The following is a 27,617-nucleotide window of genomic DNA, read 5'->3' as shown; positions in this document are numbered from 1 at the left end:
AGCGGGGGAGCTGGGAAGGAGGGGGTGGGCGCAGATGCCAGGCCGGCCACCCACCAGTCCAGTGGGTAAGTGGTTCCTGGAACCTGGGGAAGGGCTGCCCCTGCTTTCCTTGGCCTTGGAGCCCAGCCACGTGCTGATTGGGGGGCCTGGGTGAGCTTCAGGGGAAGCTGGGTGCTGGTGCCCCAAATGGCCTCACAGCCCCAGGCTCCTGGTGCCTCTGCCCTGGCAGGAGGTCCCGCCCCTTCTCTGCCTGCGGGGCCAGCTTTCCCCCCACAGCTGAGCCTGGGCCGGTCAGCCATGCACCTTGCAGAGTCCTCAGAGCTCAGGCCCCGTGTCACCTCCAGGTCCCCTGGGGCACTGGGAGGAGGCAGCATGTCCCAGGTCACAACCTGCAGGGAGCAGGCCAGGAGCTGCAGGCTGACTGCCAGCCCCTGCTCTGCACGGGGAGGGGCCCTTCATGGAGACAGGCCCAGGAGCCTTGATGTAGGCAGCCGGGCCAGACTGCTCCACCCAGCACATTGGAGTCTAGGTCTGGGTGGTGAGGGGAGTGGGGGAGGGCAAGGGCTTTCCCTGGAAGCAAGAGCTGACCTCCTACCTGTGGGCCTGGGCTCTCCACCCCCTGCCGTGCCCAGGACTCTCCTCGTGCCCAGGGCAGCAGTGGCCCAGGCCTGATGAGGAACAAGAGCCAGCGAAGCACCATGCCATGGAAACACTCAGAAAGCCCTGGGCCAGGGGCCTGGCTGGGCGGGCCTATGGCCGGGCCCCAGGGCTGTCGTACAGCAGGGTGTCCACCTCTGCCCGCTGCAGCCACAGGCGCTGCTGCGTGTCGCCCAGCAACGTGTGCAGCTCGTGGCCCCGGCGGCAGGTGGGCAGGGCCGCGCAGTGGGTGGTGTGCAGCTGGCGGCACGTGTGGCAGCAGAGGGCGGGCAGGACGCCAGGGGCCAAGCAGCTGTGCACCTGATAGCCCGGGGACTCGGGGACCGGCCCGTGTGCATGCTGGGGGCCAGCCCGCCCGGGGCTCCTGGGACTCCCAGGGCCCTGGGGGACGGCCCGGTGCCTGGGCTGACTCAGCTGCTCTCGATGCAGGGACAGGAGGAAGGCCTCTGGCTCCTGCTCTTCCTCCTCCAAGGCCCCGAGGGGTGGGCTACTGGCCCGCTGTGGCACTGCAGCCTCCTCCAGGGGCTCCCAGGCCTCCCCGCCAGCGCCCCACAGCCGGGCACTCTGCTCCCAGGTCAGAGGCCGGTAGGCGGCCTCTGGGGAGGGTGAGCTTGGGCCCGGAGAGGGCTCTCCATACAGGCTGGCCTCCTCTGAGCTCTCGTCCTCCTGCAGGTCCCGGTACAGGTCCAGCTGGGCCCGGAACCTAGCCGGGGAGCCCCGGGGCGGCAGTGGGGGCGGCTCTTCTTCCCGGGCCAGCCTCTGCTGCAGCCACGCCACACAGGAGCTCACATCCACACTGGCCCGCCGCGCCTGCAGCAGCACCTCGGCGGGCAGCACGCTGGTGCCCAGCTGCGCCAGCACCTCTCCCAGGATCTCACACTCCAGCCGCAGGGCGAAGCAGCCCAGGGCCACCTGCACCAGCTGGCAGGCGGGTGGCGGGGTCGTCACCATGAGGCAGTGGTTGTCCCCGGGCACGTAGCCCATCTTCTGGAAGCTCTGGACGAGGAGGTCTTCTGACAGTGCGCCCTTCAGCACGTGCACGTAGCCCCCCGAGAAGGTCTGCAAGGAAGGGCCGGTCAGAGGCAGCCCCGGGCCACCCCCCTCCCTCAGCTGGCGCCTGGTGCCAGGTGGCCAGAGCTTGGCTCTGCTGACAGAAGGGCCACCCCTGGCCGGGGACTCATCAACTGAGGCCGCCCCTGTCACCGCAGTTTAAGAAACAAGCACATTCCTCGAAAGAGCCCCACACTGAGAACTCACTGCCTTTCGGCTACAGGGGGGTGAGGGCTTTCTGGGCTACAGATGGGGAGCAGCTAGAAGACTTCGTCAGGATGGGACCCGGTGAGCGCCCCTCCGCCCACAGCTGCTGACCGCCTCCCTGTCAGCTCTGCAAGGCTCGGCTGTGTGCAGGCTCCGGACCCAGGGCTCTGCCTGCCCCTCACAATGAGCGGACCTTTAACTGGGCTGTTCTGTCCATTTGGGAAGTGGCTTTGGGGAAATCAGGGAGCTTGCCGAAAGCCACACAGCCAGGAGGAGACAGAACCAGACTCACCCAGGTTGGCCCAACACCAAAGCCCAGGAGCGCCGTGAGCCCCCCACACTACCCCTTGCCCTCAGAAGAGATGAATGAGAGCCCTATGACCTCAGACGGGCTGGTGTCCTCCCTGAGCAGTGGGCTCCAGGGCTTACCACCCCAAAGAGGCTGCTGCTGCTGCCATGGCGACTGGCAGAGGCATTCCACCCACATGCCCAGTGACATCATCACCTTCCCACTCATCTAAATTAAGCAAGGGGCCTGGCCCCTCCTGGTGGCAGCTCACCAATGAGGCCAGTTCACACCCTCTGTACCTGGGCCGAGGGGTGAAAGAGGTCCATGACCCAGTCTGGCCCCGCAACCCTGCCTGCTTCACTAGGGTGCACCGACCTGGCTTCGTTCTCCATAAACGGGATCAGCCCACACCCAGGACGGTTAGAGTGACCATGGGTCCTCAAGTCCCTCCCGTGCACCTGTCCTAGGACTCTTTATGACAACTGGGGCCGCAGAGACACTTGTGGGAGGGCAGTGATGGAAGCTTTCTGGGGCAGGGTGCCCTCAGGGCGCTGTGAGCCCTGAACCGCTGAGCAGAGGGCACCTGAAATCCCCCAGCCCCGATGCCTGCCCAAGGAAGCCCCCTCGGCCGGGCACCCACCTTGATGGTGGTGAACTCCTTCCTCCAGGGCAGCAAGTACAGATGCACGGCGGCCAGCTCCAGCAGCTCGAAGGCGCGGGCCAGGCCGCGCAGCGCGGGGGCCAGGTCGGCGCGGCCCCACAGGCCGTCGGTGAGCAGCGCTAGCGCGTCGTCCTGCAGCGCCCCGTGCAGGTCGAAGTCTTCCACTAGGATCTGCCAGAGCACCGCACGCAGCGACGGGTCCCCGCACACGCCCGCGCGCCCGCGCCGCAGCTCGCGCTCCAGGCACAGGCGGTAGTCTTCCGACAGCGAGCGGCTGCCCATCCTGGCGGTGGGGTAGGGTTTTAGGAACCAGAGCCCCCTCCCACCCGCCGGGTGCCCCGAGACCACACCCGGCATTCCAGGCCAGGCTCCGGACCCGCGACCCCGCCACCTAAGCCACCCGGTACCTACAGCAACCCCCTTCCTGGAGATGCGCCGCGCCCCGCCCCGCCAGCTGAGTCCCCGCTCCCGAGCAGAGCACCCCTCGCCACCAGATGTTGCCGCGAGCCCCGTGGGCGACCCCACTACCTGTTGGTCCCCAACGGTCCCCTAGCCCGCGCTGCTCAGCTCCGGCCTGTCCCCAGCAGGGCGCTTCCGCCGGGAGCCGGCTCCGCCCCTCGGCCTTGGCCGTGACGCTAGGGGTGGGGCTTGAGTCAGGCACCGCCCCCTCAGCTAACACAGCTGAGAGGGGCGTGTCCAGGGGCGTGGTCTGTCCCTCCCCCGTGGGGCGGAGCCGGTTTGGGGAACTTCCACCTGGCTCCGCCTCGCTCCTCTCCCGGCGCCGTGGCCTTTCGGGGCCAATTTTTCGTTGGAGACCGCGGACAGAGCAGGGGCTCCGTAAATGGACGGTGTCTCCCAGCGGCACGTCCGCCAAGGAGGCCCGGAGCTCAGATGGCCGCGCCCCGCTGTCTCCGGCCGGGCCCTCAGGAGTGCTCGGCCGGCGGGGGAAGCAGGGGCGCAAAGAAGCTCCCCTTGAACCCGCCGGGCTGGGAGCCAGACGTAGGGCAGGGCTCCCCTCTGGCGGCCGGGGGACCCTCCGCCTTACCTGGCAGGGTGAGTTGAGTGGGCGGGCGCAGCCCTGTCCTTTCCTGAAGCGCTGGCGGGCAGGGGACCGCAGCCCACACAGGACCCTGCGGGACAGCGGCCCGAGGTGCCCACCGGCTTCGAAAGCTGGCCTGCTGGGCTCAGACCCAGCTCCGTCACCAAGAGCCGTCTGCTGGAGGAAGCACCTCACCTCAGGCGGTGAGCCCGAGGAAGGCCCGGGGCACTGTCTGGCCCAGTAAAAGCCCCACCGTCTGGTCGCCCTTTTGTGACAGTGTTTCCCAAAGAACCTGAGCACCGCTCCGTGCCCAGCGTCTGCTGTGGGTGGGCCCACACCGCCCACCTCTGGCCGTCCAGATTGCCGGGGCCCTCCTTCCTTGGCAGGCGTTGCCCATGAGGGGGCCCCGCCACCTGCTCTCTCCTCTCCCAGAGCTGCAGGTGCCTCCGCTCAGGGGCCCACATATGCCCGCATTCCGGGGCAAAAGCTGGTTCCTGAGAGCCCTTTGGGCTGCATGCTGTGGTATCAGGGTCTGCCCAGGTTCGACCTCCACCCCACTAGGCTCCGAGGAGCCTCCTGCCCCAGGGGGCACCCCGGGGCTACCCCAGTCCCTCGCAGAGGCCTGGCGGCAGGCAGGCCTGGTGTGGTGGGTGGGCCACAGTGGTCTCTGGAAGTTTGGCTCTTGCTGGTCGGCCAGTGTGTGGGGAGCAAGCAACCTACTCAGGCAGAGATGTCGGCGAACTCTTTATTCTCAGCCAGCTCAGTGGCTGCTGGGGACAGGCAGGGTCAGGCCAGGCCGTGGGCTGCAGGCAGGCGCTGACCCCTGGGTCCATGCCAACTCAGAAGAGGATGTGTGGGGGTAGGAACCTGCCACCCACTCACCTGATGCCCACTGCCCAGGGTGGGAGGGTGGCCCTGAGTCCCCGGCCATGGCGGGTGTCCCGGGGACACGTGGGCCTCCAAGGGGCAGTGGAGTGGTCAATGCCCAATAAATAAACAGTGCAGTCTCAAACCACCCAGGCCCCAGGTCTCCGGGGCAGAGGGCTGAGGTGCTCCTGACTCTGACAGGAGGCTGGCTCAGTGAGCTGTCTCAGGGGACAGAAGGCCCAAGCCCTGACTCCACCCTCATACCCCGCCCCCCCACCCCCCACCCCCCACCCCCCACCCCGGGAGCTGGCAGCTCTGGCTCCTTGCTGGGCAGGCTGCTCAGAGGCTGGAGCGGGAAAGAGAAGGGCCTGGCTCCTGGGAGCTGGTCAAACTTAGCCCCGTCCAGTCAGGAGCAGCCCCTGGAGGCAGATGACAGGTCAGGGTGGGGGCGAAAGCTGCAGAGCCCCAGTGCCAGGGGCTCCTGGACAGTCCTCAGCAGGGGCCCTCCTCCTCTCCTTGCCCAAGGCCGCCCGGGGCAGCAGCTCCAAGTAGCTCAGGGCGCTCTGCAGTGAGGTCAAGCAGTAGCCCCCCTCTCCAATCAGATACCTGCGTGGAGGTCGTACCAGTCACTGAGGGGGTGTGAGGAGGCCCTGGCCTTGTAGAAGGGGCATCTGCCCTCAGGGGGCAGGGCCTGGACACTGGGGTCCCACAGGGGCTGTCAGGGAGGCTGGGTGGGGGGACAGCCCACCCCTCAGGCAGACACTGCTTAAGGCTTGGGCCCCAGCTCTTCCCACCCTCCCCTTGGCAGGGGGCTGAGCCGAGGCTCGGGGGAGAGCTGGGCTGGGGAGAGGGGCTGTGGACCGGGTACACAGCTGCACGCCCCGCCCCAGCCTGGGGCTCCTACCCCTCGTGGATGAACTCCTCCAGAGCTGCACACTCAGACACCAGCTGCGGGAGGCCGCTTCTGAGCACCACGAAGGACAGGATGGGCAGGAGGTCGTCGGCACCGCTGCCAGACAGAGGCGAGGATGGCCGGGGGCTCTGGGGCCAAGGGGCTGCTCCATTGCCACACCCTGAGGCCCCAGCTCAGCCCCCGCCGAGGTCCTGGGCTTGCTGGCTGCTCTGTCTGCACTAGCACCACCCCCTGAGAGCACCTCCCCAGAAAGGCCCCACAGAGGACAGGTGGGGGTCACTGCAACCTCACAAGCTTGTCTGAGCCTGGGGTCCAGGGTGATGGGGGGTGGCTCAGGTCCCAGGAGCCTGCTCACCCCTGAGGTCAGGTGTCACTCAGCCCAGTACGCCAGGCACCCCAGGCTCTCCGAGAGAGGCGTCTCAGTGAGCTGATCAGGGAGGGCCCAGAACCCCAGCACCCCAGCCCAAGGGCCCCACAACCAGTGGTCTCTTGAGGAGAGCGTGGGGCAGACTCCGGCTCAGTCTGGCAGGAGGGGGTGCCTCTCACATGGTGAGCTCCTTCCTGCTCAGGCCCTGCCCCGTGTCCCCGGGCACCTCACGGCTGCAGGGACACAGGCAGGTGCCAGGGGAGGAAGCTGGTGGGGCTGCAGCCGGACTGAGCAAGCTTTCAGTCCCGGGGCTGCCACCTGCAGTGACTCACTTGCAAGCCGGTGAAGGGGGCTGTGGGAGCCCGCCAGAACTCCCGGCCGGCCTGGCCCTGGGGTGGGTGGGGTGGCACCTGTCTCCCTCTCCTCTGGGGGAGCCCTGCTTCTGCAGAGAGCAGCCCTACACTTCGTCAGAGTAGCCCGAGGGTCCCTGCCCCTAAGAAGCCCCTCAGGGAAGCCCTGGCCCCCAGGAGCAGTGTGTGGTGCACCGGGGCTAGAGCTGCTAGGGCTAAAAGCTGTGGCCCTGGACGCAGGTAGAGTGGGGGGGTCCTGTCTCCCCCAGCCTCTGAGGGCAGCCCCTCCTGTGTGGGGGCCTGCCCCGGACTCACATGGCAGCTGAGCCGGGTGGCGGTCCGGCCTCGGGTGCAGGCTCCTGGGCCCGGTGGTAGCTCTCAGCACAGGCGCAGATAGCCCGCAGGGCCCGCACTGCACGCAGAAGGGAGGCTTCGGTGAGGGGCGGGGGACCCGGCCCCAACAGCAGACAGACAGCCGGCAGCCAGAACAGCTCCGGGCACCCACACCGCCCCTGCCCGCTGCATGGCTGACCCTCCCTCAGATGTGGCCCTGGCACCACTCAGGCCCCGCAGGACACACCCCCTTCGACAGGAGGGGGGCCTGCGGCTCCCAGACAAAGCACACGGACCAGGGCACCCGCTGGGACAGGTCGCTGCCCCTGCTCCCTCCTCCCAGCACCCCTCACCGATGCACTCCAGCTTCTTCTGGGGGCAGCTCTCCAGGACCAGCAGCCCCAGCTCCTGGGCTGCAGCCCGGTAGGGGTAGGCACCGGCTCCCAGGCTCTCCGGGTCCCGAGGGAGCAGCTTGCTGGGGATGCCGAGGGCGGCCGGGGGTGTGTTCCTGTAGAGCTCCATGCTCCTGCTCAGGGCGGCCTCCCGGGTGCGGTGCACACTCCTGGGGCCGAGAGAGGCCAGGCTCAGCCGCCCGAGGGGCCCTGCCCGGCACAGAGCCAGGGCAGGAGGCAGCCGGCCCCGTCCCGAGTCACGGGTGAACGGGAGCCAGCCGAGAGTGTGCCCAGAGCCAAGCGCCAGGGAAGCACTGTCTCGGGGCGGTGCGGGGGGGGGGGGGGGGGGGTCCGAGGGTGAAGAAGGGCCGGTGACAAGCAGGGAGACCCCGCAGGGGCCCGGGGCAGGGATGGCACCTGTAGAGGGCCAGCAGCAGCGGCCACAGTGGGGAGAAGAAGGGCTCCTCGATGCAGGCCAGGCAGCGGTCCTTGGAGACGGCCGTGTTCAGGCCTTCGAAAGCCAGGAGGGTCAGCGAGAGCAGCCTGTCTGCCGGGACAGAGCCAGACGCGGCACTGTGGGGCCAGCTGGCGGCCGCTGGGCGGCCCCCGGGTGGGCCCCTCCTCCATCACCACTCCTCCACCCTCCCAGGGCCGGCCTCGGTGTGGCCGGGGCCACAGCCAGCGTCCCGGCTCAGTGGTGGGGGGGCATCTGCCTGGCCCTCCCTCTACCCCCTTCACACCAGCTGCCCCCACAGTCCACGCAGCCCAGGCCCAGCACCAGAGCTGGGGTCTGGCCCCTCATCCCTGGGCGGTCACAGGGTCCCACCCAGCCTCCCTGAGGGGCAGAGGGGGCCCGCCTGGGCAGGAGCGCTGAGCAGGGGCTCTTCCTGAAAAGGGTTTGTACCCCAAACTGCAGGAACCTGGAGAAACTTGAGCAACACACTTGAAGACAAGCAAGCTCAGGCCCAGAGAGATGGGGTGCCCTCCTGGGGATGAGGGAGACCTGCCCACGGAGATGGGGGAGCCACCCAGGAAAGACAGGCATCGGGCTGGGGAGAGGGGCCCCGCCCCGAGTCCCTCAGACGGCGGGGCCCACGGTGAGGACAGGGCCCCAGACTGCCAGGCCTCCATCGTTGGCGCTTAGGGAACCCTGGAACCACCCTCCTCGTTCGGGACTGGGCAGCCTTGGGAACCCACGTACTATTCGAAAGGTGGGAAACGTGGGGGGTGCCAGGCTGCACGCGTGGGACAGCCTTTGGCCTGGAAGGACTCGGAGTCTGAGACTGCCCGGAGGACCAGCTGGCTGCCAGAGGCTCCGAGGGTGGACACCCCGCTTCACAAGACTGCCATGGCCAGCCCCCCCCCCTGCCCCGCCCCCCCTCCCCCGCCCCCCAAGGACACAGCCGGCCCGCCGCCCCCAGAGGCAGGCGGGCGCCTGTCTGGGAAGCAGGGCTCTGCAGGCCTGGGCTGGCGAGGCTGCGGCCCAGAGGAAGGGCCCCTCCAGGGCCTGCTGCAAGTCCGAGCAGCTCCACACCCGCCCACGGTCCCCCAGGGTCGCACACTCACCGATGGCGTTGTGGATGTCCTTCACGGTGCTCCTCAGCTGCGCCAGCAAGGGCTCCTCCTTCCCCCCCGAGGGCTGAGGCTCAGGCTGGCCCCCGGGGCCATGGCCCCACCGCTCAGAGGTGGCCAAGAACTGCTCCAGGTCCTCGAAGGAGCTATCCTTGCCCACCTGGGGTGAGGGAGGCCCCTTAGGGCTGCTGTCCACCCCTCTGTCCGGGAGCCCAGCCTGGAGTGGGGCTGGTGGGGGACTGGGAGGGGGCCCCTCAGGGGGCTGCGGGGCTGGGCTGGGCTCCAAGGGGGACAGCATGCAGTAGAGGCTCTGCGAGGGCCGGAGCCGCCGGCTTCCAGGGGCCAGCAGCCCGTCGGCATCAGGGGGCAGGGAGCAGCTGCTCACGACGGGGTACAGCGCCCGGTACACGGTGCACTGCAGCTTCTTCAGCAGCTTCGAGATGGGGTGGTCGGGAACGCTGCAAACCAAAGTGGAGGCCGTGCATGTGGGCCCAGCTCGAGGCCGGCAGGTGGGAGGGGCTGCAGCCCACTTGCTGGCCTCTGTCCTGGGGGCTGAGCGAGCCAGCGCTTCCCCCACGTCCCCCCCACCGCCGTCCAGAGAAGCATCTCATGTATTCTTTCCAAATACAGTCTGAGCCGCCCTTGGAGAAAGCAGACAGAGGCCAGTGAAGGGGCGTGGGACAAGGGCCAGGCCCTGGGGCAGCCCCACAGAGGCCTGGCCAGCACAGGGCCTGGCCTCCTCATCCATCTCTTCCCCTTCTAGTCCTGCCGGCCAGCAGCCAGAGGAAGGGCCTGAGGGTCCGGGTACCTGAGCAGGTGGGACACCAGGCTGGTCACCAGTGACAGGTCCCCCGGGCTCCTCTTGAGCTTGGCCCTCCAGTGCTTGGGCCAGTCCTGCAGGACAGGGGCCCTTGGAGCAGAGCACGGCCCCCCGGTGGGGCAGCCCCTCCCTCCCTGCCCTCGCCACAGCTGCACCCCAAGACCAGGCCCCACTGTTGACGCCCTCCCTGGGGTGCAGGGAAGACCCAACACCATGAGGCCCACGTGACCCCGCATCCTCCGCCTGGGACCCCGGGACTCTCCCCCACCCCCGCCCCACACCTGCCCTGGGGGACTCACGTGGTCTTGGTCATACTCAAGGATGGCGGCGTAGAGGGCCCGCTGCTCCCGCTCCTCCGGCGTCAGGGCGACCTGGCTGCAGAACCTCCTGCAGAGAGAGGGCCAGGAGGCCTCAGGTGCCGGGCGGGCCCCACCAGTCCCCCCGGAGCTCTGAGGCCCGGACAGCCCAGGGACACACCTGTTGGCCGCCTCCTGGAGCCGCAGCCTGCGCTCCTCCATCTTCCTCTGCAGCTGGGGCCGAGTTAAGGTCGTGTCTGAGGCCCTGCATGTGCCCCAAGCCCGGGCCGTCCCAGCGCCCAGCCAGACATAGGAGGCCGCTGCCTCGGCCCCCAGGAGGTGCAGTCCAGGCCCCAGGCCAGACGGGCACCCACTCAGAGGGGCAGGCAAGTCCTGCACCCCTGGAAGGTGGAGGCTGTGGGTGCTGGGTGTGGGGTCAGGATGTCTTTGCAAAGGCCCCAGGGGCCGAGAGGAACCACCCCTGAGCGCGAGCCTCTCTCGAGCTGGAAGAACTCTGCTCCCACACCGACCGACAGACCCATCCTGCCACCTTGCTCCCCGCCCCCCTCCTCTCTCAGCACAGGGTCACACCCTGAACCTGCCCCTCTGGACTCTGAGGGCGGACGGACAGAGAGGATACAGTCTCCTCCCGGGCTCTGGCGATCACCAGGTTCTCCATCATCTGCCGCTGCAGGGACAGGGTCTGGGAGGGGAGGAGGGAGTCACGCCTGCCCTCTCCCCCTCCAGCACAAGCCTCCCTGGGACCGACCCGCTCACCAGTGACGTCTTCTGCAGGGCCTGGCTGGCATCCAGACGGGCCACCCGGGCCTCGTAGGCAGCCTTCAGCTTCTGGTTCTGCAGGGAGGCCTCCTCCAGGGGCGTCAGCTCCCTGGAAGTAGTGAGAAGCTGCTATCCAGGCCCCGAACCCCAGCCATGCTCTGGGGACCCGAGGACCCTTCCTGACCCAGCCCTGAGGCGAGAGGTGAGGACACAGAGGAGAGGGCTCTGGCAGGAAGTGAGCAGGAGGGAGGAGGTCTCCCAGGGCTGGACCACTGCCGGCAGAGAGGTGGGTGTTGGGCGGCCAGGACTGCTGACTCCGCACCTCCTCACGGGAAGCTGAGCGTCAGACCGCCGTGCAGGTCCGTCACGCGTCTGACAACGACGGGAACCTCTCTGAAGGCACCACGTGAACCTGACAGATTCGTCTGCAACCCATGAGGGGGGCCACGTCCACTGGTCACAGCCACCAACAGCCACCCGCTGCAGCAGCTCCAGCCCCGAGTCCTCCCGGGCACCTGGGCCGGAGGGGGTGGAGGCCGTGTGCCTGGCTCTGCCCCCGGGCAGCGGCAGCCGGGAGCTGCTGGCCCTCCTCGTGGACCCTGCTTGCACGCTGGCATCTGGGACTTGATGTTTTTCATCAGCTCTAGAAAACTGCCATCGTGTTTTCAAATGACACGCCTCTCCTATCTTTTTCCTCCTGTTTTCCGGAAGTCCAGTAACCTCATGGTAGACTTTTGCCTCTCAGGCCTCCTGTCTTCGGTTTTCCTTCTGTGAGTCATGCTGGGTGCCCTTCGACCTTCTGTCCAACTCACTCGTTTCTTTCCAGCTTCATCTGCTCGGCTGTAACCAAGGTGCCATGTTCTGCACACGCAGGTTTCACGGAGGACACACAGCCGACCGCCAAATAGCACTGTTTGAACGCATGGGCCCACTTACACGCAGATTTCACCTTAAATTAAGATTTACTTAAAATCCGTGTGTGCGAGCAGAGGCCGCAGCTCAAAGCCGTGGTGTCTGAGGGTCGGCTGTGTGTTCGATCTGCCACTGGGACGCGCGTGCTCTGAGGCCCCCTGCAGCCCCCCGCCCGGGGTTTCAGCTGCGTGGTGCTCCGTGCCCCCAGCCGTCAGCGGTTCGAGCATCAACTGTAGCTCATTGTCACTGTTGCCACTCAGTTTGTAACAGGAACTCCGATATTATATTTTTTGTTTTGTTTCTACTTGGTTCTTCATTTGCTAGGCCAGATTTTACAGTTTCTTGTTCCCTGTGGGATTCTCTCCCCTGTAGGTATTTAGGCATTTCCACGCTCCTTTTTTTATTTCTCTGAACACAGAACGTATGACTGTTTTATAAGCTATTTCTGATGACTCCACTTGAAGACGTTGTGGCTCTGTTTCTGCCATCATTCCTCCAGTTTCTTATTTCTTTCCGTGCTTCACCATCCCAGACTGTGTGCCGCTCCCTTCATGGAAATCCAAGGTGCTTTTCCCCAGAGATGATCTGCACAGTTTCTGCCGGGTGCCAGGTGATCCACGCCGAGACCCATGCTAACCCTCCACCCCCAGACCCAGCCCCCTTCCCTCCTGCCCCAGCTTACTTCTTAGAGCTTTGCGACTCCACCACCTGGAGCCTCTGGAACATCTCAGGTGGCAGAAATGGGAGGAGCTTCCCCCCTTCGTCCGAGTACACCCGGCGGTGCCGGTGCTGGCTGGTCTGGCTGGTCCGCGAGGGTGCAGGAGCAGTCGCAGGCACGGCTGGCTTCGGGCAGGCTCTCCCTGCGAGGCACTCCAGTCAGCACAGGGCCCACATCCCACAGAGGATGCAGACCCGGGCGGACGCCCCAGGAAAGCCTGCTGCTGACACCCACCGATCTTGGCAGCTGTCGACTGGGCCCTCTCCAGGCACTGCTCTGCCAGCTTCAGCATCCTCAAGGTCTCCAGGGGCAAGGCCTCCCCAGCTTCTAGGGAGCAAGAGACAAGGAGACTGGTTCCCATCACCTCAATCACTAACCAGATTCTTGCTGAGATAAAAACAAGGGTGTGCCCTGGCTGGTGTGGCTCAGTGGACTGAGCACTGGCCTATGAACCAAAGGGTCACCGGTTGATTCCCAGTCAGGACACAGGCCTGGGTTGGAGGCCAGGTCCCCAGTAGAGGATGCGTGAGAGGCAACCACCCATGGATTTCTCTCTCTCCCTCCCTTCCCCTGTGTCTAAAGATAAATTAAAATTCTTAAAAAAAAAACCAACAACAAAACAGGAGCATGTTTGCTGTCTCCTAACCTCTGACCCCTGGGCCAGGCTGCCCACCCCCATCTCTGACTGTCCACCCTGGGTTCTGAGCCTGACCCACCCAGCCTCTGGCCGGCTGTCCCGTTGTCTCGGCTGGACCATCAGAGCCCTCTCTCCACCTAATGGCCCTTTTATTTTTATTTTTTAACTTAATCCGTATTGTATTTTTTCTCTATCACCATTTAGTCCCCTTATCCCCCCTAACGAGGCTTCTCTTCTGAGGACCTCACCTGTACCTCCAGCCCCTCCTCCAGGTGGGCCATGGTCATGGGCCCTTTCACAGAGACAGTGTCATTGCTCACTCCCTGCCTCTGGCAGCGCCCAGGCCCCCCCCCCCCGTGCCACCCCACGGCTTCCACTCTGCGCCCCACCTCTGGAGACAGCTCCTACCAGCCGTCACCGCAGGAGCTCCACCTGAAAACCTGGACAACGCCAGCCTAGCTCCCGCCCCAGCTCCCACCCCCTCCCAGCCGGCCCCTCCCCAAACACTCCCACTGAAACTGCCCTCATCCCCACGTCTGCCCTATTCCAAGTGTTCCCCGACCCCTCAGGGCCTCTCTCCTCCAGGACCCCCGCCCCCAATGAGGGCTACTGCCACCCAGGTCCTCCCCGCCCTCAACCCTGCAATGCGCAGAGCTCTGCCGAGCTCACTGGGAACGCCCATCTTGCCCTGGCCACTGGACCTTTGCACCCTGGACTGCAGGGCACCAAGCAGGCTGTGCTGCTGGGGCAGCCCTCTGCTCCACACTTGCTAGCACGCTCCTGCACCCCCATCTCCTTGTCCCCCCACAGCTCACCATCTACCCCTCCACCAAGGCTGGGCAAGTGCAACTTTAAAGAACGTCCCCAAGCCCACCCACCTCCAGGGGCCTCACCACTGCCGTCCGTCCCACACTCCCTGCCGGCCTCTCCGCCTGGAGCCTCCGAGAGCGAACCCTCACACAAGGATGGCCCCTGCTCCACCCGAGGCCCTGCCCACACCTCACACACCTGGCCCTCTCCAGCCTGCCCACCCTTCCTCACTCAGCACCCACCCGCAGCTCAGGGCTTCTGTACGCCCCTCTGCGGGGAGTGCCGCCCCCAGCCTTCGCTCAACCCACTCCTCCCTGGGGTGTCCCGCCCTCCCTCGCCCCTCAGAGCACCTGTCCCTTTTTGCTCCCACGTCACCCCACCATAACTTATGCTTACTGAGTGCCTACCCATTCACAAAGTGTGTAGGACAGGCCACCCCAGGCCTGAAACCCACCAAGGGCTACAGTGTCCAGAATTTTCCCAGCCCAAAAGCAGCAGTGCAGCTGAAAGCTGTACCTTTGGTGGTTTCCACTTCTTCCAGCAGCACCTGGGAAATATAGTGGATGCTCCTCAGGTATTCTGTATATGCCTCCTGTGCCCAGGGAAGAGGAAAGGCAGGGGTCAGGCAGTGGAGGCAAAGATCCCGTCACTTCTTCCCGCAGCCCTTGTGGGAAACAGGAACAGTGGTGTCTGCTTGTCTCTGAGATACGCCTGAGTGTCTGGCCGGTCTGCCTGGGGCTCACGCAGGAGTGTCCTTCTTCTCCAGACTGGAAGGAAAAGGTGCCCAGCTGGGTGTCCATACCTTTTCCCACTGCCTTTCTCCCCAGCACAGGAAGGAACTGGGATTCTCGCTGGGAGGCCAGGGAAAACAGCTGTGAGACCCGCTGTCAGTTTGCACCCCCTGCAACAGGTTTCCTTCCTGCGCTGCTCATTCAGCGGCTCTGGTATCTTTTTCCCGTGAGGCAATTGAGGGAGTGGTGTTGCAAATCGTAGAATCCCTTTCTAGCTTCGGTTCTGGGAAACCCTCTTCCTGAACCCCACCGCCTCGGTTGGCGGGAGTCTAGGACACTAGAATTACTGCCAGTTTCCCGGGTGTGAGCATTCTGCTTCCTGTACAGGGCGCGGGGCACTTGGAACGCACAGCATGGTGTTTCATTGTTGTTTGGTGCATCCTAGCCCTCCTGTGTTTAAGTCTACACCTCAGAGATTAGGATAAAATGGATTCCGGGGAGGATTTCTGATTTGTGGGGGCACCTGCTTCCCCAGAAAGCCAACTTGGGACTTGGGGACAGCAGGGGATTGAGGGGCCGGGATGCGCCCCCGGCTCGCGCAGCCTTCTCCCACCCGGGCAGCCCTGCGCGGCTCAGCCGGCTTTTCCATCTGGTAGCCACCCTTTGATCATTCTCGGGACAAGGCACAGCCTCCCCGCCCTCCCGCCCGCGGCCGAGACAGACGCCTGGAAAGACACAGCAGGGAGCAGCAGCAGTTAACCGTCCTGGATGTCGTCCCCCGTGGGAACCTGATTAAATCTACAGCATCTCCCGGGAAAAGACACACACGCGATGCCGTCTGCCAGGTCTACTTGGGAGGCTGCGCCGCGGACCCTACTGTGCCCCCTTCACAAATAAAAGCGCGGCTGGGATTCCCGACGTGAACAGACGGGGAACACCGAAGGCCGGCAGGCCTGGGAGCTGTCCAAGGTCGGAAGCCGACACCCCCGCCCAGCGCCCCGCCGCCGCCGTGGGGTCCCGCGGGCGCCCATCCCGCGGCCCCGCCCTCGCCCACGCCCACCCGACCGGCCTGGCTAGGGGGCCGCTCGCGCCGCGCTGCGCCGCGCCGCGCCTCACCCGGGGCCGGTTGCCGGTGTCCAGTTCGATGGCCCCGTTGGCTAGCTTCATGGCGCACTGCAGCGGCTTCACCGCACCGTCCCCGGCCGCAGCTGCCATGGCGCTGGGCGGGGGAGGCGGTGCTGGCGGCCGAGGGGCGGGGCGGGCGGCTAGAACACCGGAACAGAGAATGCACGGGAGCGGGAGCCGCCCGAGCCGCCCGAGCCGCGGACCGCCGGAACACACGGGACTGGCACGGCGCACTTCCGGCTGCCCCGCCCGTGCCGCGCGCGCTCCGCGCCGAGGGCAGAAGAGACGGAGCTTTCCAATGACCTCTTCACGCAGTTGCCACGAGCGTGCGAGCTGCGCAACCGGCCCCCTCATTTCAAGTCCGTGGCACACTAGCCGCGTGGGCCCCGCTCCTCGCCCCGCCCCTCTCGCCCCGCCCCGCCCCTGTCGTCACGCGGCCCCACCCTCCTCGCCCCGCCCTCTTCCAGCGAGCCGAGCGGAGCCGAACGGCGGAGGCGGGCGGTGACGAGCGAGCGCAGTCCAGCCGAGCGGACGAGCGCTCCGGGCCGACCAGGACTTAGCGGGGCCCAGCCGCCGGGACCAGAGGACCGAGCGGGCCCGAGTGCTGCCGGGCGGAGCCGGGCGGGGCCGGGCGGAGGCGAACGGGGCGGAGCGCCGGGGCAGCCGCCATGAAACGGGACCGGCTCGGCCGCTTCCTGTCGCCTGCGGCTGCTGGGCAGCGCGGGGGCTCGGGCGGCGGCCGGACCCGGGGCCGCCCCGCCCGCAGCGGGCCGAGCGTGGACGAGGCAGCGGCCTTGGTGGCTTCGCGGCTGGGCTGGGGGCCGGCGCGGGCCTGCGAGGACGGCGCCGACGAGCCAGGTAGGTCCGGCCGCTCCGTGCCCACGGCCCCGGGCCTCTCTCTCACGGGGCGTCCTTGGGCGGCAGGCAGGCAGGCAGGCGGAGCCTCCCTGGCGCCCGCGCTGGGAACCGTTTCGCAAGCCGCTTACCCTCCCTGCGGCTCGGGCTGGGACTGGCCTGGGCTCCAGTCCTGGTGCCGCGCTTAGGCCTCACCTCCCGAGCCCTGGCGGCCGGCTCGTTGACAGAGAGCCGGGTGGGTCAAGTGGGGCTTGGGGGAGCTTGGGCCCCGCCGGCAGGGGGTCTGGCTTGCACTGCCGGAGTTAGTCCTACTGCATCCTGGTGTGTGACCCTCGCAGCGTGCTGGCGACTTTGGTGTGCTCGTGTTTTGCTGAGGATTTTTGCATGTGTGTTCGTCAGGGACATGGGCCTGTAGTTCTTTTCTTGCTGCACCCTTGTCTGGTTGTGGCTCAGTGTGCTGCCGGACTCGGAGCGGAGGCAGTTAGCTTCTCCCAGAGGTTTTCTGGACCAGAAGGCCCCCACTGGCCACATCTTCCCAACGGCCGTTTGTTCAGCTGGGAGCCCAGAGCCAGAACGCTGCCTGCGGCCCAGACATGGGCTTGTGTCTTAGGGATGTGTCTGGGGAGGCCCCACGGAGGGCTCTCCACTGAGGAGCTGGGGGGCTGGTGGAGCAGGGGCCTCACTGCCCGGGTCTGCATGGCTCCCCTCCTGGGAGCTTGTGGTCTTGTGTGTCTTGTGCAGCGAGCAGCCTTGCCACTGACCTCTTGTCTTCTGTGCTTGCCCAGGAGCGGGTCGGGCTCTTGCCATGGGGCACTGCCGCCTCTGCCACGGGAAGTTCTCCACACGGAGTCTCCGCAGCATCTCCGGCCGGGCGCCGGGGCAGAGCTCAGAGAGACCACCCGCAGGGGAGCGCACGTTCGTCAGGGACTTCCAGCACCTGCTGGGGGTGGCTGTCCACCAGGACCCAGCCCTGTCTCAGTTCGTCTGCAAGAACTGCCACGCCCAGTTCTACCAGTGCCACGGCCTCCTCAAGTCCTTTCTGCAGAGAGTCAACGTGTCCCCGATGAGTCCCCGGAAGCCCTGTGCACAGTAGGCACTCCCTCCTTCATTCGTTTGGGGGTGCTCGGGCTAAGCCCCTGTGTGCTCTGCTGTTCTCAGCACCGGAGTGCCCGGTGGGAACCTGTGTGGTGGGGAGGCCGTGGTGCAGGGGCAGCAGACTCTCGGGAGCCCTGTGTGGCTGGGGTGGGAGGCCAGGGTGGGGGGTGAGGGCCGTGGTGGCTCTGAGTGCTCCTGTGCAGGGGCGGGGGCAGGGGAGGCCACCCGTGGGGAAGGGCAGTGAAGGGAGCAGGCCTACCTCTTGCTTGCCATGGGGCCACTCATGGCCTGCCCATCCTTCACAGGGTGGGTGCCCAGCCCCCGGCAGAGGCGGAGGAGGGAGCGTGCCTGGGTGAGTGCCCGGGACCAGACGTGTGGTGGGGGGTGGACTCGCTGCGGGCCGGTGCTGATCAGCCCCGGGGCTGCGGTCTCTGTGCCTCTCCTCAGTGGACCTGATCCCTTCGAGCCCCGAAGGCCTGCGTGGCCTGGTGGGGTGGGTGCATGGACACGCGGCCAGCTGTGGGGCCCTGCCCAGCCTGCAAAGGACACTGTCCTCCGAGTACTGCGGTGTCGTCCAGGCCGTGTGGGGCTGTGACCAAGGCCACGACTACACCATGGACATGGACTCCAGCTGCGGGGCTCTCTTGCTGGACAGCGCGTTGGCAGTCAAGTGGACGTGGGACAAGGAGGTGCCCCCACGGCTCACCCACCGTCGGAGGTCCAACCCCACTGGGGCTGCCGCTCCGAGCTCCCAGGGCAGAGCGACCACAGCCTGGGCCGAGACGGAACCGCTGCCCACGCCCAACACAGATGTGGCCCAGCCTCCTTCAGATAGCAGCCCTGTGGGGCCCGGGCCAAGCCCCCTGCCTCAGGCTGGCCTCCCCCCGAGTGGGGCTCCAGGTAGGAGGCTCCCCTGGGCCGTCAGACTGGGAGTGCCGCTCCTAAGCAGGGCCCTCAGTAGGCAGCGGATGTCTGGGCTGTTGGGGGCAGCGGCTGTGCGTGGGCGTCTGGCGGTACTGAGGGCGGAGGCCCTGTGCCCGAGGGCCTGCGGAGGCACGGTCCTCTGCCGTCCATCTCCCCGCCTGCTCCGCCTGGGGACCGAGGGAGAGAAGAACGGGGCCCTTGTTGTGGGGCATGCGGGAACGGGCTGGCTGGTGCCTCAGGGGCTGTCTGGGGTCATTTCCTGGGCCTCCGCCAGGGCCGTGGCGACACCTCCGTGGAACCAGAGTGGACGGGCTCCTCTGCCAAGTGCTGCGGGGGGACACAGGCCCTGGTTTGGGGCCCGATCCCACAGTGCCGTGGGGGTGGCGCAGCTGTTCACGTTAGCAGAGCCAGGCTGGCTTCCCGCCTGCTGTCAGCTGCCATGCGTGCACCTGTCTGTGTGTGGGCGTGTGGCCACTCCTCAGTGGAAGCCCTCCGTGGCGCTTCCACAGAGTGCAGCTCCCAGACCGGGTCTGGGTCGGAGGGGCTCAGATGCTGGGCGGGAGCAGGGGCTCCGTCAGAGGGTCCTGAGGGCTGCAGGGCTGTTTAAACCGTGTGTGCAACACCTTGATAACAACGGTGTTTTTAAATGTCCTGAGACAGTCACGCCCTGTGAGTCATCCCACCCTGAAATGGCTGGGTCTGAGTCTCAGGAGGGGCTGGTTCCTGGTGTTCGTCACTGCCTGTGCCCGTGCTGGACCCATGGGGGCTCCGGGGCTCCACTGGGCTGGCCCCTGGCTAGGGTGGAACTGGGAGGGGCCTGGGATGGGAGGCTGGAGGACCCGGCGCCCCCACAAGGCAGGCTCTGCCGGGCCGCGCCTGCCTGCTGGGCTGGCCTGTGCTGGGCTGGTGACAGGAGCCCTGTTCTTTGTTTCTCAGGGCAGTTGGGTGAGAAGCAGTCCCCATCTTCAACCTCGGATGATCGGGTAAAAGACGAGTTCAGTGACCTTTCTGAGGGGTGAGAGAAGAGTGGGTTTAAACAGCCTAAAATCTCTCCTTGGAAAATCAAACTCCACCACCCCTAGGGGCCTGCTGCCTGAGTTTCGGCTGGGAGTGCTTCCAGGCTTCTCGATCCTGACTGGGGGTTCCTGGGTCTCAGAGGGTGCCCACCCTGACCCAGCCACCAGGGAGCAGGCCCCGGGCAGTGTAGCGCTCCAGGGTGGCCCTGCAGGCATCCTCTGCTATTGCTCCTTCAGAGCCTTAGTTCTGTGTGACCCCACGTGTCCTAGAGCAGAGGAAGCCAGTGTCACGATACAGCTGTGGCTTGGGACTGTCCGCTCCTGGTCCACCACGCTCCCCCCGCCCCCCCCCCCCCAACACCTCTGAGCCAGGAACCGCTCCCACCCTCCCAGCTCCACCCCTGCGGCTGGGACGGGACGGAGATGCACCTCATCTGTAGACTGGAGTGGTTTTTAGTGCGACTCCAGCAGTGGGACGCCGGTGACCGAGGTCCCCGGAGGAACCCGCGAGTGTGCTCGAGAGCCACCCTGGCACCAGCAGTGGTCACAGGCTGTCCAGCAAGCTGCCGGCCAGCCTCGAGCCTCTCCGGAGGTTGGCAGCTGCCCAACTGGGAGTGGACAGTGATTCATGCTTCAGGGTGAAGGTCACAGCAGCACAGAGCTTTTCTGGCCTTTGTGACCTTTGGAATGGCTGGCAGCTGACCTGCCTGCCCGACAGGTGCTCAGTGATAGGATGAGGCGAAGTCCTGAGCATCCACGCTCAGAAGCCCACTGCCCGCGAGGGCTCCCGCCCGCCGGGGGCCCCGTGGAGAGGCCCAGGTGTGAGGAACGTGGGGCTCATGGGGGATCGCCAGCCTGTTGGACTGCAGTGGCCCGGGCTTGTTGTTTCCGTTAGGCGGTGGGGTCGGCGATTTGGGGGTTTCGGTTTCTCAGGACGCCTTCAGCAGAACTGTACGTGGGACATGGGGGCCCGCATGGTGTCTGTAGACAGGAAGTGGCATCGGATCCGTCACCCACCCTAGGGCTTTGCTAACGGCTCCCTGTTCTGTCCTAGGGACTTCCTGAGTGAGGACGACAACGACAAGAAGCAGAGTCCCCAGTCCTCAGACGAGTCCTTCGAGCCTGACCCGGAGAAGAAGTAAGGGGACGGGCTTGGTGCCCGGGCCTGGGGCTGCGGGGTGGAGTCCGCTGGGGGCTGGGCGCCACGCCCTCGGCACACGCTTTTTGGGCCAGACCACCAGGCTCAGTGCAGTGTGGTCCCTGAGTGAGCTGAGGCCTTTTGGGTTCAGCTCTGGGACCCGGCCTCAGGTCCCTTGTGAGGGTGGTGGCGGGCCCATGGGTGTGGCCCAGCCAGCTCTGGAGCTCCTGGCCTTCCCCGCGCCCGTCCTGCTCGCAGCCACACCTCCAGGCAGTCTTGCCTGCTTCTGGTTCCTGCTCTGCGTGCCAAGTCTCTGGGGCCCGGGGCCCAGCTCCGCGGGGTTCTCAGCTATGCCTCTGGCACCAGTCTCTGTGCCACTTTTTAAATAAAGATTGTGTTTACTTTTACTTGTAGAGAAGGGAAGGGAGAAAGGGAGAGAAACGTCAATGCACGGTTGCCTTTTACGTGCCTCCACTGGGGGCTTGGCCCGTGACCCAGGCATGTGCCCTGACTGGGAATCGAACTGGTGACCTTTCTGTTTGCAGGCCGGTGCTCAGTCCACTGAGCCACACTAGCCAGGGCTTGATGCCACTTTCTTGTCGAGTTGTTTCTATGACCTTGTCTTGACCTTCTTTTTTCTGGGACTTGGGTGGTCTCTCCGGTTGGAACGCAGGGCCCTGGCAGGCAGGGACGAGTGCACTTGTGTCGCTCTCCTCCCCCTCTGTGCCCAGGCACAGCCCAAACCCTGCGGCTGGCGACGCTGACGTGGGCTCTGCCCTTTGGCAGCTCACGCGGCAGCTCACACGAGGCGCGGCTTTTCCTTCATGTTCTGGCACAGGCCACAGAGTGACCGGGAGATAGCCGGGGGCTCTGGGGAAGATCAGAGGCGGTGCAGCACTGAGCCCCTGCCCCCCATAGCCTGCCCATGGCTGCGGGGACCCACCTGTGGGACCCACAGCCTCTCGGAAGCCTCCTGGTCTCAACCAGCGTTGATCTAGGGTGGGAGGAGAATGGCAGATCACTGGCCACAGAGCGGCTCTGGTGGGGGGCGGCGGTGCCCCTCAGGAGAGGGTGGAGGCCAGCGAGCAGGGACACAGGTTCTGAGAACAGCTCCTGCGGAGGCAAGGAGGGGAGGGGTCTCGCAGTCGCCAGAAAGGAGCTTCTAGTGCACTGGGCTCCAAGAAGGACAGCTACGTATAACCCTCGATAACTGTGGTCAAAGACACGTGAGGAAGTTTACCGTTTCTGAGCACACAGTTCAGGGGCATTAAGTACCTTCACAGTGCTGGGCAAAAAGTCTCCACCATCTCCAGACTCCATCCTCCCGCACAGAAGAACGTCCTGTACCCAGGAAGCGAGAGTCCCCGCCCTGCCCCGCCCCACCCCCCAGCCCGGACAGCCTCTGCTCTGGGTGCCCGTCTGAAGGACTTCATGGAGGCAGATGTACATAATGTTTGTCCTTTCATGACCAGCTTCTTGCCAGTCACTTGGCACCATGGTTTTGAGATTCGCCGTGTTGCAGCCTGTGTGAGCACCTGATGCCTTCCTGTGGCCGAAGGGTCCTCTGACAGTGGTTTTCAAAGAGTGTGTGCCACGGCACAACCAGTGTGCCACAAGGATTTTTTTTTAAGATTTTATTTATTTATTTTTAGGGGGGAGGAGGAAGGGAGAGAGACAGACAGACAGACAGACATCAATGTGCGGTTACTGGGGGTTATGGCCTGCAACCCAGGCATGTACCCTGGCTGGGAATCGAACCTGCGACACTTTGGTTCCCAGCCCGCGCTCAATCCACTGAGCTATGCCAGCCAGGGCTAAGGATTTTTAAAACGTGTGACACCTGGCTATTTAGTCAGGGGCACTGACCTCTTCTCCCTCAGACTGTCAAATTTAAAAAACGACAACAGCCAACACAACAACAGCTGTCTGGTATTCGTGAATCAAGATCATGCCTTTTTCCATTTTGTCAGTTTGGCAGCACTATATTTTTTGGCGTGCGGCAGAATCTAATTAGCTCGTGTGCCACGAGGTGAAAAGGGCTGGAAATGCGGCTCTGTCGCTGGGGTAGCCCACGTTTGGTCGATCCACGCACCTGCCACGGTGGGTCGTTTGTGCCTTTTGGTTAATGCTGTGACTAGTGCCCCGAACATTGGTACCCGGTGTCTGTCTCGGCCCGTCTGGGATTCTGCAGGCACGTCCCCAGGAGGTGGGTGCAGGGTCGTGTGCTGAGTCCACGTTCAACTGTCTGCGGAGCTGCCTCGGTTCCCCACGGCAGCTGCGCCTTCCATATTCCCGCCAGCAGTGCCCAAGGGTCCATTTTCTCCACGTCCAGGGAACGTTGCTATTTTCTTTTTTTTTTTTTAAATAGTCGTGCTAATGGGTGGGAAGTAGTGTCTTGTCCTTTTGATTTGCATTCCTCTAAGGGTTAGTGGTGTTGAGCTTCTTTACGCATGCTGTTTCTTTGGAGGGTAGTCGGTTCGAGGCCTGTGCCCGTACTTTCGCCGGGCGTCTCTGTGCCGGGGGGTCGTCGGGCAGCTTGTCCTGTTCGGTGGGTTCCCTTGTTCGCACTCTCGGTTGTGCTGTCCGGCACACAGAACGGGTCGCTGTGAAGGCGGGCTCACCTGTTTCTCACTCCCGTTGCCTGTGTTCTGTGTCACAGGCAGGAAACCTCTGCCAGGCCCAGTGACACTGGGAAGACGTGTCCCTGCCTCCTCCTAAGCGCGTTGTGGTTTTAGCTCTTAGGTCCAGGCCTGTGATCCACTGAAGTTAATTTTTGCGCGTGGTGTGTGTCAGGGGCCTGACTTCGTTCTGCATGTGGATGGTTTCCCGGCACCTGTGGGGAGACACCGCCCCTTCCCTGTCGCGTGGTCTCGGCACCTTGTGGAAAGCCGTTCAGCTGGTCTGCACCGTCTGTCTTCCTCCCAGTGCCCCAGCTTCCATTACTGTGGCTTTGCAGTCAAGTTCAGAGTCGGGAAGTGAGTCCTGCAGCATTGTTTTCAAAGTTGTTTGGCTATTCAGCATCCCTTGAAATTCAGTGTGAGATTTAGGATGCTTTCTGCTCCCCTCTCCCTTTTTGCCAAAAACACCATTGGGATTTCGATGGGGGTTGAGTCTGGAGATCCCTTTGGGGGAAGCATTGCCCTCTGAGCAGCGTCAGCCTCCAGCCCTTGAACATGGGCGTCTCTCCACCTACTCTGGTCTTTCGTTTGTTCATCAGTGTTTCGTAGTTTCCACTGTCCACGTCCTTCCACCTCCTTGGTTAAGTTTACTCCGAGGTAATTTATTATTCTCTTTGATGAGATTGCAAATGGGTTTTCTTAATTTTTTTCATTGTTAGCATATAGAAATAGGACAGGTGTTTGATTTTATACCTTGCAAGTCTGCTGAATTTTTATTTTGTATGTGAATTCTTTAGGGTTTTTTACATGTTAGATCATGACATCTGTGAATAGAGGTAACTTCGTTCCTTTCTAATGTCGATGGCTCTTGCTTGGTTCCCGGTGTAATTTCTCTGGCTAGGATGTCCAGGACCGATTTCTTGTTCCTGACCTCGGAGGGGAGGGTTCAGTCTCTAACTGTTGAGGGTGGTGTCAGTTGTCCTGGCGCTTGTCCCATGTGGCCCCAAAAGCTCCCTTCTGTTTCTGACGAGAGTTCCTTAAATGTCTGGGGTCCAAAAAGGAAAACGAGGATGCATGTCTCCCCTCGATAGACACCGCAGGAGGGCATCGCTGCACCCCGCGGTCCCCACATTGCAGGGACAGGGTCCCTGCAGCCCGCCCTGGCCCTGCAGCAGGGCTGAGAAGCGGGGGGGGGGGGTGGCTGGTGGGTACTTGGAGAGGCAGCACTTCCCCCATAAGGACGTCCCATCAGGGTCCCATAGTTGTTGATTCTAATCTGTTTTTCTAACTTCGTGGTGGTTTTGGTGGAGAGACCCATGCTTAAAGCTTTGCAAAGTGTTTCTTTAGGTAGATCTTTAGAACAAGAGAGGAGCATCAGCTTGCTGTTCCACTTACTGATGGAACACCTTCATTGGTGGTTTCTTAGATGCGCCCTGACTGGGGGTCGAACCCACACCTTTGATGTGTCAGGATGATGCTTTAATCAGCCGAGCCCCTCGGCCAGGGCACAGAGTGTGCGGTTCTGGTGCTTAGAAAAGACCCACTCCCACGGTGGCCGTGGGCATCCCTCCTGAGGTGGCAGCACCAGGCCGCTGCCTCCTGAGTTGTCCCGGCCGTGGTGGCTCACATCCGCTTCTGGGCCCCCCGGGAGCATGGAGGCTGACGCAGGTCACCCTTGGAGGCTTCAGGAAGCCCAGCCTCTCACGCTGGAAAGGGAGCGAGATCGCTGCACAGAGGTCCGACACGCCAGTGCATCCGAGTGCCCTTCTCTCTCCAGGGTGCCTGGGAAGAAGAACGGAAGCAAAGAAGCCAAGAAGCCTGAAGAACCAAAAATCCGAAAGAAGCCCGGACCGAAGCCAGGCTGGAAGAGCAAGCTGCGCTGTGAGAGGTGAGGCCAGTGGGGGCTGCCCTGCAGGGGCACGGCCAGGGCGGCAGCTCCAGGGTGCGCTCTGTTGCAGGGAGGAGCTGCCCACCATCTACAAGTGCCCATACCAGGGCTGCACAGCCGTGTACCGAGGGGCCGACGGCATGAAGGTGAGGCGGGCGCTGCTGGAGTCAGGGTGGGGGCCTGGGTGGAGCGCTGGGGCAGACCCACCCAAGGGTGCCCGTGAGCCTGGGGAAATGGAGGCACACAGCAGCCCCCACCATTGCTGTGCTCCGTGGGGGAGGATGTGCTACTTGCTGCACTTGGGAAAGCACCCATGAGTGAGGAATGGTCAGATGTGTTCCTTCAAGGGTGCTGGGCAGGGCCTGCGGGAGGGGCAGGTGCTGCCTGACGGGCCAGTTGCTGTCACGGGGAGCCCAGCGCTCAGGGCTGCACCGTCCCCGCAGAAGCACATTAAGGAGCACCACGAGGAGGTCCGCGAGAGGCCCTGCCCCCACCCTGGCTGCAACAAGGTGTTCATGATCGACCGCTACCTGCAGCGGCACGTGAAGCTCATCCACACAGGTGTGTGCCCGGCCCCGCCCCCGGGAACAGCCCTGAGGGTCCCCACCCCTGGGCTGCAGTATTGGCAGGTCAGCTCAGTTGGTCTGAGTGTGGAATAAGCAAAAAAAATCCCAGGGCCTTTCCGTTTATTGTGGTGGATTTTTAAACAAATTTTTAAGTGACGTGCTTTGGGGATCTAAGAGGAAGCCACGCACTACAGAAACGGTGGGAAAGGGAAGTGCAGGGAAGCAGTGAGTGTCCCCGAGACACGGGCTCCCCTCGAGGGCCGCTGCCCCACTGTGCTCCAGCCTGGGCTCCCACGACACCAGTGTCACGGTTCCGCCCTCACTGGCGTGACCGCACAACCCACGTGTCCGGAAATACACGACCCACACGATTGCCCCATAGCTGCCCCTGCCCGGAAGGCAGTCCCTGAATCAGCGCCGCCACCTCACAGGGCAGATTTCTACACAGAGGTCCCACGTGCCCAAGTTACTTCACTCAGAGCCGCCCACTCTGAGCCTCCCAGGGACCCTCCTTTCCTGTGGGGTTGGCACGGAGGGTCCTTGTGCACGTCAGGCCCAGCACAGCAGCTCCCCAAGGTGCTTGAGTCTGCGTCAAGGGACCTTCGAACACTTAGGAGAACAGGCCTCAGCTACCCAGAGGCCTCAGGGGCAGCCCCAGCAGTGGCTAATGGTGTCAGAAGTGTCTCTGGTGAAAGGAGGCCAGCAGGGTCCCCTGCTTTGGCACCGAGTGTAGGAAGCCCGAGCGAGTGGGCCTCCCCAGGGCCTGCGCTCACCTGTTGCTCCCCAGAGGTGCGGAACTACATCTGTGACGAGTGTGGACAGACCTTCAAGCAGCGGAAGCACCTCCTGGTCCACCAGATGCGGCACTCGGGAGCCAAGCCTCTGCAGTAAGTGTGGGCCGGCGCCCCCTCCTGGCCACACTGGCACCCACACCCTTGCTAACCTCCTCTCATCCCCAGGTGTGAAGTCTGTGGCTTCCAGTGCCGGCAGCGGGCGTCCCTCAAGTACCACATGACCAAACACAAGGCTGAGACGGAGCTGGACTTCGCCTGTGACCAGTGTGGCCGGCGGTTCGAGAAGGCACACAACCTCAACGTGCACATGTCCATGGTGCACCCCCTGACCCAGACCCAAGACAAGGCCCTGCCCCTGGAGCCACCTCCCGGGACCACAGAGGGCCAGGCCGTGAAGCCTGAGCCCACCTGAGGGTGCACTTGAACTCGCCAGGTGGTAGATGGGGTCACAGGTCAACTTCCACAGTTCCTCCCATGCGACCCGATGGCACCGCTTTGCTTGCCCTGAGTGCCCCATGCTGAGCCCCAGCCCTGTGCTGGGACGTGGGGGGCTTGGTGCGAGGCCCAGGTCGCCTTCGTGTCCCCTCTGGGACCAGCAGTTTATTTTCCTACATTGACTTGGGGCCAGACGCAAGTCTTAAATAGTCAGTTTCTGTTCCCCACCAAAGCAATCGGGAGATCTGTAGCCCACTCCTTAGTGTGGCAAGAGCTCCACGTCACGCTCGCAATAAACTATTTCCAGAGGTGTGCTCCGCATCCAGTCCAGTCAGAAGAGGCGGGGCCCCTGGGTGGGGCCCGCGTCGGGTGTGGCCTGCCGCCTGCTCAGAAGGGCGGCACTCAGCTCCGGGTCACAGCCCCCGTGCGAGGCCAGCAGCTGCAAGGAAACCACGGTCAGTGCGGCACAGACTGAACCCCAGGCACAGGGAGCGGGAGGCTGGTGACCACAGCCACCAGGCCCCGTGTCAGATCCCTGTGTGCTCAGGCTCACACAGTGATCTGGGTTTAAGAACGAACACCACGGTGCCCTGGCAGGGAGCTCAGTGGGTTAGAGCGTTGTCCTGATGCCCCAGGGCTGCAGGTTCGATCCCCAGTCGGAGCACACAAACCACCAATGATGCATAAATAGGTGGAACAACAAATGAATGTTTCTCTCCCCGCCTCCTCTTTCTCCAAAATCAATAAACGTTAAGAAAACAG

General features: G+C 64.2%; 4 protein-coding genes across 6 annotated transcripts in view; 1 reads left to right on the top strand and 3 right to left on the bottom strand.

Annotated features, from left to right (window-relative positions):
* Positions 1–377: 377 nt before the first annotated feature.
* Positions 378–4,037, bottom strand: SPATA2L (spermatogenesis associated 2 like). 3 transcript variants are annotated; one of them, XM_036013308.1, is made up of 3 exons: positions 3,910–4,037; positions 2,844–3,147; positions 378–1,716 (listed from the first exon to the last, which is right to left on the bottom strand). In XM_036013308.1, exons 2-3 carry the CDS (start codon positions 3,144–3,146, stop codon positions 751–753), a joined length of 1,269 nt encoding a protein of 422 aa, XP_035869201.1. In that variant the 5' UTR covers position 3,147; positions 3,910–4,037; the 3' UTR covers positions 378–750. The 3 variants fall into 3 exon arrangements, with proteins under 3 accessions (XP_035869201.1, XP_035869200.1, XP_028359880.2); XM_036013307.1 differs by lacking the exon at positions 3,910–4,037 and adding an exon at positions 3,393–3,480; XM_028504079.2 differs by lacking the exon at positions 3,910–4,037 and having other exon boundaries at positions 2,844–3,380.
* Positions 4,038–5,071: 1,034 nt separating this feature from the next.
* On the bottom strand, positions 5,072–15,927 carry VPS9D1 (VPS9 domain containing 1). The gene is made up of 15 exons (XM_028504061.2): positions 15,518–15,927; positions 14,187–14,262; positions 12,458–12,550; positions 12,188–12,365; positions 10,591–10,702; positions 10,454–10,516; positions 9,995–10,047; positions 9,817–9,904; positions 9,506–9,591; positions 8,692–9,155; positions 7,543–7,672; positions 7,087–7,295; positions 6,716–6,812; positions 5,675–5,779; positions 5,072–5,376 (listed from the first exon to the last, which is right to left on the bottom strand). The coding sequence occupies exons 1-15, from the start codon at positions 15,878–15,880 to the stop codon at positions 5,208–5,210; spliced, it is 2,286 nt and encodes a 761-aa protein (XP_028359862.2). The 5' UTR covers positions 15,881–15,927; the 3' UTR covers positions 5,072–5,207.
* A 6-nt stretch (positions 15,928–15,933) lies between these two features.
* Positions 15,934–27,166, top strand: ZNF276 (zinc finger protein 276). The gene is made up of 11 exons (XM_028504054.2): positions 15,934–16,384; positions 17,167–17,470; positions 17,782–17,828; positions 17,924–18,376; positions 19,337–19,415; positions 20,471–20,554; positions 24,950–25,060; positions 25,131–25,206; positions 25,504–25,621; positions 26,414–26,513; positions 26,586–27,166. Exons 1-11 carry the CDS (start codon positions 16,195–16,197, stop codon positions 26,830–26,832), a joined length of 1,809 nt encoding a protein of 602 aa, XP_028359855.1. The 5' UTR covers positions 15,934–16,194; the 3' UTR covers positions 26,833–27,166.
* FANCA (FA complementation group A) overlaps positions 27,153–27,617 on the bottom strand; it is a 34,271-nt gene continuing 33,806 nt past the window's right edge. Inside the window, exon 43 of the mRNA XM_036013558.1 lies at positions 27,153–27,294. Coding sequence (XP_035869451.1) covers positions 27,187–27,294 — 108 coding nt within the window. The 3' untranslated portion in view covers positions 27,153–27,186. The remainder of the gene's footprint in view (positions 27,295–27,617) is intronic.

Source organism: Phyllostomus discolor, chromosome 12 (assembly GCF_004126475.2).
Source record: "Phyllostomus discolor isolate MPI-MPIP mPhyDis1 chromosome 12, mPhyDis1.pri.v3, whole genome shotgun sequence".
NCBI classification, from domain to species: Eukaryota; Metazoa; Chordata; class Mammalia; order Chiroptera; family Phyllostomidae; genus Phyllostomus; species Phyllostomus discolor.
The sequence above is the reverse complement of the archived record's forward strand: the minus strand, read 5'-3'. Positions and strand labels throughout refer to the sequence as shown.